The sequence below is a fragment of the Erythranthe guttata genome, chromosome 5, assembly GCF_056151865.1.
Source record: "Erythranthe guttata isolate IM_541 chromosome 5, IM_541, whole genome shotgun sequence".
Taxonomy (NCBI): domain Eukaryota; kingdom Viridiplantae; phylum Streptophyta; class Magnoliopsida; order Lamiales; family Phrymaceae; genus Erythranthe; species Erythranthe guttata.
In genome coordinates, this window is record NC_142537.1 from 16,934,693 (window position 1) to 16,946,842 (window position 12,150).

The 12,150-nt window shown below is 36.1% G+C and overlaps 3 protein-coding genes across 3 annotated transcripts; all 3 read right to left on the reverse strand.

The window, feature by feature from the left end:
* Positions 1-187: 187 nt before the first annotated feature.
* LOC105967139 (26S proteasome non-ATPase regulatory subunit 13 homolog A) lies at positions 188-4,434 on the reverse strand. The gene is made up of 6 exons (XM_012991718.2): positions 4,113-4,434; positions 2,769-3,215; positions 1,757-1,837; positions 974-1,170; positions 777-876; positions 188-646 (listed from the first exon to the last, which is right to left on the reverse strand). Exons 1-6 carry the CDS (start codon positions 4,260-4,262, stop codon positions 461-463), a joined length of 1,161 nt encoding a protein of 386 aa, XP_012847172.1. The 5' UTR covers positions 4,263-4,434; the 3' UTR covers positions 188-460.
* A 297-nt stretch (positions 4,435-4,731) lies between these two features.
* LOC105967141 (hypothetical protein) lies at positions 4,732-6,498 on the reverse strand. The gene is made up of 3 exons (XM_012991719.2): positions 6,305-6,498; positions 5,735-5,926; positions 4,732-5,178 (listed from the first exon to the last, which is right to left on the reverse strand). The coding sequence occupies exons 1-3, from the start codon at positions 6,365-6,367 to the stop codon at positions 4,948-4,950; spliced, it is 486 nt and encodes a 161-aa protein (XP_012847173.1). The 5' UTR covers positions 6,368-6,498; the 3' UTR covers positions 4,732-4,947.
* Positions 6,499-7,227: 729 nt separating this feature from the next.
* STRS1 (DEA(D/H)-box RNA helicase family protein) lies at positions 7,228-11,775 on the reverse strand. The gene is made up of 13 exons (XM_012991715.2): positions 11,099-11,775; positions 10,868-10,992; positions 10,620-10,727; positions 10,217-10,297; positions 9,763-9,841; positions 9,439-9,524; positions 9,297-9,353; positions 9,126-9,193; positions 8,826-8,894; positions 8,596-8,689; positions 7,966-8,130; positions 7,766-7,858; positions 7,228-7,678 (listed from the first exon to the last, which is right to left on the reverse strand). The coding sequence occupies exons 1-13, from the start codon at positions 11,643-11,645 to the stop codon at positions 7,583-7,585; spliced, it is 1,668 nt and encodes a 555-aa protein (XP_012847169.1). The 5' UTR covers positions 11,646-11,775; the 3' UTR covers positions 7,228-7,582.
* Between the last annotated feature and the right edge of the window lie 375 nt (positions 11,776-12,150).

The following is a 12,150-nucleotide window of genomic DNA, read 5'->3' on the forward strand; positions in this document are numbered from 1 at the left end:
ACAAGAGGAATATGTATGTATATAAAACAACTATTCACTTGTTACCAGTCGGATCCATAAAATTACGTAACCAAGATCGTTTTACACGACCAAACTGACAAGACCAACTATCCTCTCCTGTCAGTTGCTGCTCAACTCCATGCGAAGCATGTAATTTAAATGTAAGGTAATTCATTTTCACAGCAGCTTTTCTTACTGGAATCCTTTGATCAATATTGAAGCACAAATCACAGTTAACAAGAATATCCAAAATACTCGGCTCAATGAAATAATACGCGAAAAAAGAAATGGGTATTACAAGTATGGTGTACGGGAATTGAAAATATAACAAGAGAGAACCCCCCATACACAGTGGTCCAAGAAACATGGATTTTAGTTTTCTCTCTTACTACATAGAGTAACACATTTTGTCCTCAAAACGTTATATGAAGAAGAAATTGGAATTGGATAAGAGCTAAAATTAAGCTGCAACTAGATCAGGTGTTTCAGCCTCGACGGATAACAAAGCAGTGTGTACTTTATCAACCCAATTGTCCAGCCTGTCACGCAACGACTTGATCTGAGGAATTCCTAAAACCCTAGGTTGCACCCACGACACGTAAACAGTTCCCTCCACTTGGTCAATGATTCCCTCTATCAGATGTACCTGCAAATCCATTCAACCAATCAACTTCTGCAAGCCTGCCTATATATATATATATATATATATATATATATATATATATATATATGTGTGTGTGTGTGTGTGTGTGTGTGTGTGTGTATTGTGCACTTACTGAAAGGCTCTTCATAAGAAGGTACTCCACGTCTTCTACAGTAAGTTTTGTTCGTTCAGAAATGATACTCAATGGTATAGTTCTTTCATCTGATGGTCGGCTGCAAGTAAATAAAATAAATAAATATCTCAATGGAAAAATATGTAATAAAAGGCTGCTCACTGTTGTAAGAACTTCACAATTTTCTTAATATTCACCTGAATATAATCTCCATCAAGCAGAGAATGTTTATCTTCTCCAGAAGCCTTTTCTCATTCTGGACTAGAGCCGGTTGAGTGCTCAGAGCAGCTCCGTGTACACGGCATAGTTCTTGATAACGAACTAAATCTCCAGAATTAAATGCTTCAAGAATGTAGTAAAGCCACTCAACTTTAGTCCCCAGAAGACTTTTAATCTGCAGAAATTGCAATACAAAGAAAACATCAGCTTGGAGACTATCATTCGACAAGTATTTTAAATGTAAGACGAAAAAAAGATTTTCAAAGCTTCAATCTCTCAGCCATCTTAATAAATAATTGTGCTAGGTACCATTATTTACATGGCTAAGGTTGTAAAACATCATCTCTACTGCTGCTATTTGTCCACGTTATTAACTTTGCCTGTCACATAATCATTACCCTGAATCTTCAAATTCTTAGCAAGTAATGCCAGTTATAAATCTTCTATTTCAATACAATTTTTCGTACTTAATCTCAACTACCCTTGCTTCTTCCAGACATGGTTAGGACACGATTTTGGAGGTTAGTCCTCAATGTCCTCTCAATCTCAAACCCTTTTTTTAATTATTATTATTACAAGACCAGTAGGTCCATCAGTAAATACAACAGCATTAACCAATCGATCCAATAAGATAGATATCCACATAAAATATCAATAGAATATTGCCCATAACTAACTAAACATGTATTTAAAGCTTAGTCTATTCATAAAATGAGTATCAGCAATGGGAAATTCAGAACAGTTTGCATAGAATAACTTACAATCGGATGGGCAAGAAGTTCGCCAAAGTTGTAGATGTTCTCCCCCAACAAGGCTGAGAGAGATAAATCAAATGCCAAATCCTAATAAACAATAGAAAAGAGTTAATTCATATTGTAAAGACAGTAACAATAAAAACACTAGACCTGAATTTTTTTCATAAGATGATTTTGTTGATCTATGGTGGCTCTGATAAGATAAGCAAAGCACAAATGACACTCTAACCGTAATTAGAACAGAAATCGTGTGATGCTCGAATGATGACAATAAAAACATCTATTTAACGATAAACATAAATTTACCTGCATCATCTATTTAACAATAAAAATAAGTGATTGAATCAGTAAGCATCATAAAAATGAAGAAATTTCATCCTTTATATACGGACTTATTCTTAATTGTCAGTATATTCTATACATAATTTCAAGATATTAAGGAAAAACAAAAACTACGACAGGTATCGACTAATATCAAGCAAAAAATCTCAGAAATACATGATCTTAGATTCTAGAATGCAGACAGATTGAACATTTACAGGAGACAACGTACACGTTGCAAGAAAGATAGTCTTGGCTAGCACATATGTATTTACATTCTTCCACTACCCTAATTTCTTCCTCATTATGTCTTTCTGACGTAATTGACGAATATGTCTTATCTCTGTTTAGGCTCAAAGTAAGCTTAGTTCTATAAAGTCTTCAAAAGAAACCAATATCTTAAACATTCAACACAAGTTACACCTAATTAACGACACAAACACTTTTAGCAATCTTCATGTTATTTCATGCATGAGTCCTTAATATTTTTTGATGGTGATCAAGTTGGATAACCAAACTAATTCCAGCGAAAACTATTTGTCGGTATTCTATACCATCAACCATGTTCTCACACGAACGGTTTCAGGCTGCTATAAAAAGACAAATTGGAACCACCACAAAAGAAGCCACAGTTTTCTTCTGATCAGAAAAATTCTTCACATTGTTAATCACCAAAACAGATTAAAAAATGGCATACCAGCTTAAACGAGTCTGATAGAGACTCTACTGAAGTGTAAGCTAGATAAAGGAGAGCACTTCTATAGAAATCTGCGAATTCTTGACGGGTTTTATGATATTGAGATGAAACCCAGTAGTAGTTGGCATACACAGATGGATCAATGTCAGTCATACTGTCGAGGGTACTCTTTCCCTCATCTAGAAGTTTCTTGCATTCCTTTTGATCTCCCTGCTCAAGCTTAAATACACCAATCTGCATTTTGATATAAAGTATCGGCTCCTCTATGCGTGCTTCTCTGGTGTTACGAAGCTTTTCTATCACTTCTTCAAGATAAGCTATGGCAGCCACTTTCTCCGAATACTGCCTAGAAACTATGACAGCAAAATGTGCAAGCTTGAGAAGATTGATTTTTGTCTCAAAATCAGTTATGAAATTGTGGTAGAGCTGGATTAGCGCATCCCCAGCCTGATCAGAATAACAAACAAAGGAATTAGATACAATCTTGGAAAAGAGAAGTGAAAGGGTTAAGAAAAGGAAAAGAAAGAGAAGAAATTAAAAGAAATGAAAAATCGATAAGCTTCTCCATAGGAGGAGACGAACTGTTAATCTGCTAGCCATCCCTTCAGATGTATTTAAGCCCAATAACTAACAGAGAGAACAAAAACATGAGAGATTACATAGTACCTTAAGCAAAATAAATATACTTTTTAGTTCTTCCGATTTTCTCCTAGTATTAACTTTGAAAAGTTCTCGCTTTCAGATATGATTTTTTCATTTGTAATCTCTCCACAAGAGTTTATACAACTATCAACTTTCCATCTATTTGTCTTGGCCAATACCAGCTTCACAGCTACGAGGTATTATTGCCTTAAGATTTTTCAGTTCGTATGTAGTTTCCGGCACCTCTTGCAAGCCTCAAAAACAACTCTCACGAGCTCGAAATAAATCATGAACTCTCATCTAAGCTTGACAAATTAATTATAACAAAGGAACATTGACATGTTTGTTCATCCAATAAGACTTCACCCTCGGACCAATCACGACTCACTTATGTATACATATACATATATACACACATACATACACATATATGTAAAACCCAATCCCATGAAGAAACTAAAGATAGCAAAACCCTAATACTCGAAATCGCTGACGAAGGGTATAAAACCCAACCCCCATTCCAACACCCCAAAGTCAAAACCCAAGTTTCCCGAAATCAAGCAAACTCCCTAACGTCTACAAATCAGAAATGAAAAGCAAAACACAAAATCCCCAAATCATACAATTCAACTGAACAAAAAGGGGAAAACAGTCCGTAACAAAATCCAAAAGTAAATTCACATGCAGAGAAGATATATGAACCTGAAATACAGCTAGGGCAGCGAATTGTTCGAGCTTGAGCGTGAGCTGGTGCCATAGCTTCCTCTGGTACAGATCTGAAAGCGTAGTGTACCACTCGGAAAGCTCCGGGTGCGCATTCCGCAGGGTCTCCAAATACTGAAGCGCCGCCATCGATTATTCCCTCCGCCGTCCAACAAACACGACAAACGGTGCTCACCGGTGAGGAATTCTAGAGAGAGAGAGGGAGAAGAGAGAGAGAGAGAGAGAGGAAGAGGATGGAGATTTGTATCTATAGTGTATATTTTAAATGTATACCTTCTCGAATTTTCACTATGTTACATTTGAGTTTTCTTTTCGCCAAAGAAAGGAATAAATGGGCCCGATAATGGGCCCGGCCCAACAATCAAAATACTAATTTTCAAAATAAAATGCAATTTGGATTAAATTTTAAATATTAGAATAAAATAAATCATTTTGTGTGATTTTTTGTTCAAATGGATTGAAATTACTTTGATCAAATTATAGTGCATTTCTTATTTATATTTGTCTCCAAGTCATTTGGAAAAATAAAAATGTTAAAATAAAACAAAACCCGTTTTCAAAGCCATATTGACCGAAAGCTTCGATTTTTTTCGAAAAATAAAAGCACAAAATAAGGAATATTCTCATTAAATCAAGAACATGAATCCATACCACAAACTTATATATATAATGTCAAAAATAAACAAGGCTACAAAATGCAGAACCATAGACAAACTTTACACAAGTGTATATAATACACACACTCAAATATATATATATATATATATATATATATATATATATATATATATGAGGAGTTGCTTGAATGGTGTGATCAGGTGTTGAAGCTTACACCAGAAGCATTAACCTCTTCGAGCAATTTAAGGATGTTATGTTCGGGTGCACTGACAGAAGGCAAAATAACTCGGTTTTGGGCCCGAGCTTTCGTTCGAGGAGTCTGGGGTTCGACGACGGGGGTTTGCTCTTCCGCTTGCATGACCACCGTACTATCTGCAGGCCTCCTTTGCGCCCCTGAAGATACTCTTTCTTTCCATATTCTTCCATCCTTATCGAATCAAGCGAACCAAAATTCAGATAAAAAAAAATATACTAAATCGGTAATATTCAGTAACATAATAAATAGATAAACACACAAGTATAACTGTATAAGACATTCTTTCGTACAAAAAATAATGGATCACAACAATATATATACAGTAGAACCTCGATAAATTAATAACCTCGCTTAAATAATAATTTCTTCTGGTCTCGACTCGATGAAAACGTACTAAATTTTTTAGTGCAACAATTTAATATTTTGCGAAATCAATAGAATTTTGCTAGTCCCGACTGTATTAATTTATAGAGGTTTAACTGTGTATAAGAAAAAAATATTATTGTATGACGATGAATGAGTAAAATCCGGTGCGAGCTGCACTAAAATCGAGCCGTAAAAAAAAAACTTTCGACTTTGGGATTTTTCAATTAACTTTACAATGAAGAAGATTAAAATATCGGGGAATCTGTTTAGTCTCTCGATCGATATCTCACAAACTTACGTATAACAAGATTTCTATAGAGTTGAAAATAAAATGATATAATATGATTAGATTAAAACTTACGTTAAGAATGGAAGGCTCGGGTAAAGGACACTGGATAGGCTGATCGAAGTCGAGTGGCTCGGTGGGGTATTCGACCGGTTTGAACTCGACTGCGATTTCGTTCCCATGTGTTGCAGGTGCTGCTATGGCGGTGGTGGTGGTGGTACTAGTGTTTGTCGAATCCGAAGTAGGAGGCAATGTTTCCCTCTCATCCTTTACATCAAGAAAAACGCAACATAAGCGATTATCAAGAATCCCCTTTTACTACTTCTTGATCACAGAATACAACAAAAAAGCGAAGGAATTCCGTAAAATTATCGATAAATGTAGTTCGATTTAGCCAATCAAGAAACACACACACACACACACACACACACACACACACTCAACTTGATCTAATATGGATATCCATGTCATGTATTTATTAGACTACCAATTTCACTTGAAATAACAAACAAATCAACAAATCCAAAGAATTAATTTCACAATAATTAATATACAGAAACAAACAAAAAAACCCTTATTCAGGAACCAATTTGAAGAAGTGAAAAAATTAGGTATAGGGAAAAAGGGGGAGATGGGGCGGCTTACAATAGCACTTTGAGTGCGACGATGACTACCCCTCACGGAAAATCTTGAGAAAATTCCCACCATTTTTCAGTCCCCAACCAAAAAGAAAGAAAAAGAACCCTTTTCACAGTTTCTCTCTCTAGAATTGAGGGGGAGAGAGAGAGAGAGAGAGAGATTTTGATAAGCTTAAAACCTGGGTTGTAGTTTGGTTGAGTGTCGGGATTCCATTTGTATAATTAAAGTTTAGGCAACTGTATTATTATTTATTAGGTATCATTGGACATTGGTACTGTTGTATATAGATTTTCTACTACTATTGGTAATTCTTGAACGAACCATGGAAAGAAGATGAAATGACCTAAAAACCCAATCTTGCTAGGGAAATTACGCGCGGTAACTCATCAACTATCAAACAAATGGAATCTTCTACGTATTCTCCGCCTTACGCTATTTGAGCCCCATATTTTGAAATAAGATAATCATAAGATGTGTCTTTTAGCTTATAAATATCAGATTGAGGTATATCAGTAACTATATTTTTGTACAAAACGAATATAAACTAAAGAACATTCCATAAAATGTAGATGATTTCGTTGATCTGATACGATAAGGATGGACGTGAGTATAAACTAAATAACATTCCATAAAATGTAGAAGATTTCGTTAATCTGATACGATAAAGATGGACGTGTATAAAAATTCATTGTTGAGGGGTGTCTATAATTACCCAAATATTATACCCAAATAGAAGAGGAGTAGTTTACCCTAGTAATAATAATACTTGAGGAATAGAAGTTGCCTGTTGCCATGTGCATTATTATCGTATGTAAGAAGACGACGACTTTTATTAGGTTTGACTGTGACCACAACATTTAAAATTGTATTTCACAAAAAAAAAAAAAAAAAAAAATTAGCATCTACAAAATCGAAATAGGAAAAGAAAAGACTTCAAAGAACATATCATAAATCAAATCTTGATTTCATAGTTTAAAAACAAATACAGTGGAGGAAAACAAAAACGAGAAAGAAAAACAAAAGGCCACATTTTAAACAATATTCATAGTTGTGCTTACAATCTCTTTCACAGCAGCCACAAATAAATATAAATTCTGCCAGAAAGACACCCTTGTAATAAATTAAAAAAAACATAGATCTTCCTCTATATTATAGAAAAGCTACCTGCAATTAATCATTGTCCTTTGCCCCGGTTTTACTACTAAATCTGCAAAGATCTTAACTCGTAAATGTTCGGTGTAAATAAATTGCTCAAGCATTGCTTTCCTGAAACAACCCTTGAAATCAATCTTCGTCGTCAGAATTATCGAACTTAATTTTTGTGGCTTTGGGAGCATTAACATCAATTTCTTTGAAATGTGCACCGTATAACTTGGATTCCTGCACAAAGTTGATAACCAGAAGAGTAATTACAACATTGCCCCTATTAAACGTATTTTGATCACTTGATGAAGGAATATGGCTTACTTTCTTCTTGACGTGAGTCCCGAATTTCGTTAATGATTCAGGTACGACCTGATTAGCTTCCCTAAGAACGTTTACCAACTCACCAGCAAGTCCCTGGGAAATAATTAACGACAAACGATTCTGAATTTCTGATGTATAAAATAAATAATGAAATTTAAAGAAGAAAAACGAACATTTACTACTCTGAGAATTGAACATACCTTGTTTTCTTTGGTAAAGAAAGTGTGAGCAACTCCCTTCTTACCAGCTCTACCAGTTCGACCGATTCTGTGAACGTAATCCTCTGTTGTGAGAGGGAAACTATAATTTATGACAACTTCAACATCAGGAATATCCAATCCTCGAGCAGCAACATCAGTTGCTATCTGCATAAACACACGAGCTAGCCTTCATGAAATTGTCAACAAAGGTTGAAGAATGTTCATCAATAAATTAGAGCTGCAAGCATAAGCCTCTCCAAAATGACAGCCTATTTCTTTACCTTGAAATTAGCATTATACGTACAATAAGTAAAAACAACTATGAAACAGTTCATGTGTGTGTGTGTGAGAGAGAGACATTTGATTATTGTATCCCGCAAATGGGAAAGTAGAATGAGTTGCCTAATAAAGATAAGCATACAAAGTAGCAAAGAGGCGAATGGAAGGACTGTCCTAAAAATAAATTAATAGACCAGGTACTGAGGCGACAAAGGGAGACCAACAGATAGTTATGGCACCACAATGGTCAAATTTACATAGGAACAGTATGAAGAGACATTAAACAGTTGCTATAACCAACAAGTGTAGCAAAATTTGAGTTAAAATGTGAAAGTATTAGGGCGTACTTACCAATAGAGGGCACGATCCGTCCTTAAACTGCGACAATGCCTGGTTTCTGGCAGTTTGTGCTTTATCACCACTTATAGAGACAGCTTTCCAGCCCCTGGCAATCCGAAAACAAAACAGACAAGGTTGATTGATGCTACAATGATCTATAAATGGCAAGTCTCAACGGCCACGTGCAGATGATAGCTGGGCATCAAAGATAGCAGGGGAATTAAATGAGAATGGGAAACTACCTTCTCTGAAGCATATTCTCCACCCTGGATGCTTCTTTCTTGTATAAAACAAAAACCAATACTCTATTCCTGCAAAAGATTGCAACTTCCAGTTAGAAAAACTTGGCAAACATTCTGAAACACAGACGTAATAAAATATTCATAAATGCTTTGTCCTGTAGGATAATGCCAAGTTCCAAACATGACACGAGCCCACACAAAAGCTATAAACTCAAATCCAACAATTGTGTTAGCATGCATTCAGGTAAAGGGACTTCGTAAATATTCAAAATCAAGTACATATATTTAACCAGCACATACTTTCTTGACTTGTGGTACTTCTCTAGCAAAACCTGCAACCGTTCGTCACGTGCTCGGTCCTCCAAGACCTGCAATCTCACGGTTAATGAACATCTTCTGACAATGCAAACTAATAATTAGGCAATACCAAATCATGTTAATTGTTCACTGATTTCATTGATCAAACTATACCTCCACTATTTGCATGACATCATGGTTAGCAGCTAAATCTTCTGAACCGACGACCACCTGAAACATATATAGATTTCAAATGAAGTGGGTGGAAGAAAGTAGGCACTAGGCAGTAATGGTAACTCCAATAGATGATCCATACCTTAACTGGGGAGGGATCCATAAATTCTTGAGCTAATTGATGCACAGCTGGAGGCCATGTTGCACTGAACATTACCATCTGGCGAACTGCACAGCGTATAACATGAAATTTAATTACAGTAGTACTTATTGGTAGGAGCAATGAAAGATTTGTGCCCCCTTTTTCAGTGCAAAAGGAACTTTCAAAATGGATAAAGATGTTTTTACAAATAAAATTAACAGGAAATAGAACCTACGAACAAGTGGAAATATTTCAATTTTAACAAAATAAAGAAAGAACAGGAGACTCAACATAAAACAATGCTATCAAAGTTCAAAATCATACCAGAGCATGTTTGACTTAATATTGAGCGAACCTCAGGTTCAAATCCCATGTCAAGCATCCGATCAGCCTCGTCTAGGACCTAAACATAAATCACAATTCGTAACATTTGTTGAATACAGATTAGATGTTGTACAGGCATTTTAATTCGCATCTCACAATTGAATCCATAAACCAGTTTTAACCAACAAATCATATGACCAGATCAGCCCACAGTTCACCCACACAAATGTCAATCTTAAAACCCTAGATTAACAAACTACCAGAAGATCAAAAAACAAAGACCAAAAAGTGAAGTAAAATAATTGGTTGGCAGAAACTTGTTGAAACAAAGAATTCACCTCAATTAAACAACATACAAAAACCTAAGCAACGAAAGAGGACAGCAGCACATACAATTCATTCAGAACAACAGTCGTTTATTCCCTATACAATAGAGAGGCAAATAGCTACTTACCACGAAAGACACCTCCTTTAGAAGGCACACTCCCATTTCCATTAAGTCCTTCAAACGACCAGGGGTCCCAATAACAACCTCCTGTGTATAGCCAAAAAAAAAAAAGAGTCTTGAGGTGTTGATGCATATTGACTGAATCGAATTCAAGCCCAAGCTGGTCCGAATCATAGATATAATACAAAAATAAACAAACACTAGAATTTGGATGATCAATTATGAAAACCAACTCCAATGAAGGAGTCACATGTTATGTTATAGACAGCATAAGTCAAATTTGAAGAGCATATATATCTGTCTTCTAACTATGTGAGAAAGCAATAGTATGCCACGACTAAGTTTTCCATTAGCAAATCAAATGCCAAATCGAAACTTATCTTTGAGCTCGAGATGATGGAAAACTTACCACACCAGACTTTAGTGAAGATATTTGGGGTCCTTTAGAAGCTCCTCCGTAAATACAAACTGACCGGACTCCGCAAGGCTTTCCAGAATCACAAAGAACATCTGAAATCTAAAACAGTTATGTGTCAGTCTATATCATTCATAAAGCTTCAATCGGCATAATGGAAAAGCCAAATAACAGTGGAATATGTGCAGATAGAACAAAACCAAAATACACACAAGAGTGTAATCAACGAATCGAGAACATACTTGTTGAGCTAGCTCCCTCGTAGGCGATAGAACAAGGCAAAGCGGATTCGCTCTCTTCACGTTTTTACCCATTCGCTTGCTCAACACGTGCATTATAGCAGGAATACCAAATGCAAGTGTCTTACCTGACCAACCCAACAACACACATTATTTTTCTACAAGGAAAGCTCACATCATAAAACAAATATCAAGCAATACTAAATCAAAAAGGAATAAAGAAAAAAGAATTACCAGACCCAGTGGCTGCAATTCCGATAAAATCACGGCCATCGAGGAGAAACGGCCACGAATGCGATTGAATTGGGGACGGTTTATCGAATGTCTTGCAGCATTCCAACACATCACTAGGGAGCCCGGACTCTGCAAACGAATCCAACGCCTTGTATTTCGATTCGTTCACATTCTTCCCCGATACAACAACGCCGCTGCTTCCGATTACCTCCTCCACCGCGTTCTCCTTAACAGGCGCAATCTCATTTGCTTCTCCCTCCTCTTTCTCTTTCTTCTTCTTCTTCTTCGATTGTTTCACCGACCCGTTACTCGCGGTAACTTCTTCTCCCCCCTCCAATTTGTCCTTTTTCGACCTTTTGGCAGAAATCTCAGCTGAACCGTTCGCGGCTGCTTCATTTCCCTCTGTGGCGGCGGTGGCGAATTCAGCATCCGTTTCTTCGAGCTTCCTCTTGTCCTTGCTCTTGCGCTTTTTCTGGAACTTGGTGTCGCCGGAATCAATGGCGTTCATGGCTTCTGCTTCGGCTTTCTGATTCTTTTGGCCGCCCATTTTGCTGAGAAGATACCAAAACCCTAGAGAGAGAAAACGGTGAGCGGTTGTTTTAAGGGTTTTGTGGGTCGCGGCAAATGTGACGACACTCGAAATTAACTCTTTGTAGGCAGGCACAATAATGAAAATGTATTGCATTTAACACCCATAAAAATGAATTAGTTATATATTTTGCATCCTTGAAATTTACTATTTTATCATTTTACCCCTATAAAACAAATGGTTATCATTTTGCACCATGTATATACAATAAATCATTCTCAATGTGTCCGGATTGAATTTTATAATTTATAAATTTTTATTGTAATTTGTGAAAATATTTGTTGTAATTGTTTTTATATAAGAAAATGGCTAAAGGAGAAATATTTTTTAAATCGACACTTTGCAGTTTGCATCATTAAATACGTTGAGAAACAAAAATAGCGTAACTGAATATATCAATTTATTTTTACTTGTTCCGCTAAACGTACCTTTCGTATAATTTCGTGATAAAAAATTAGTAAGA

What these genes read in the sequence shown, in the direction of transcription:
- LOC105967139 (XM_012991718.2), bottom strand. Translation starts at nt 4,262, where the DNA reads ATGGCGGCGCTTCAGTATTTGGAGACCCTGCGGAATGCGCACCCGGAG. An exon ending in TTGATGGAGATTATATTCAG is followed by an intron (nt 877 to 973) that starts GTGAATATTAAG and finishes ATTTACTTGCAG; the next exon opens with CCGACCATCAGATGAAAGAA. An exon ending in TTCTTATGAAGAGCCTTTCA is followed by an intron (nt 647 to 776) that starts GTAAGTGCACAA and finishes ATGGATTTGCAG; the next exon opens with GTACATCTGATAGAGGGAAT.
- LOC105967141 (XM_012991719.2), bottom strand. Translation starts at nt 6,367, where the DNA reads ATGGTGGGAATTTTCTCAAGATTTTCCGTGAGGGGTAGTCATCGTCGC. An exon ending in GTCGCACTCAAAGTGCTATT is followed by an intron (nt 5,927 to 6,304) that starts GTAAGCCGCCCC and finishes CTTGATGTAAAG; the next exon opens with GATGAGAGGGAAACATTGCC. An exon ending in CCGAGCCTTCCATTCTTAAC is followed by an intron (nt 5,179 to 5,734) that starts GTAAGTTTTAAT and finishes TGATTCGATAAG; the next exon opens with GATGGAAGAATATGGAAAGA.
- STRS1 (XM_012991715.2), bottom strand. Translation starts at nt 11,645, where the DNA reads ATGGGCGGCCAAAAGAATCAGAAAGCCGAAGCAGAAGCCATGAACGCC. An exon ending in AAGTACCACAAGTCAAGAAA is followed by an intron (nt 8,895 to 9,125) that starts GTATGTGCTGGT and finishes AATCTTTTGCAG; the next exon opens with GAATAGAGTATTGGTTTTTG. An exon ending in TCTTTACCAAAGAAAACAAG is followed by an intron (nt 7,859 to 7,965) that starts GTATGTTCAATT and finishes ATTATTTCCCAG; the next exon opens with GGACTTGCTGGTGAGTTGGT.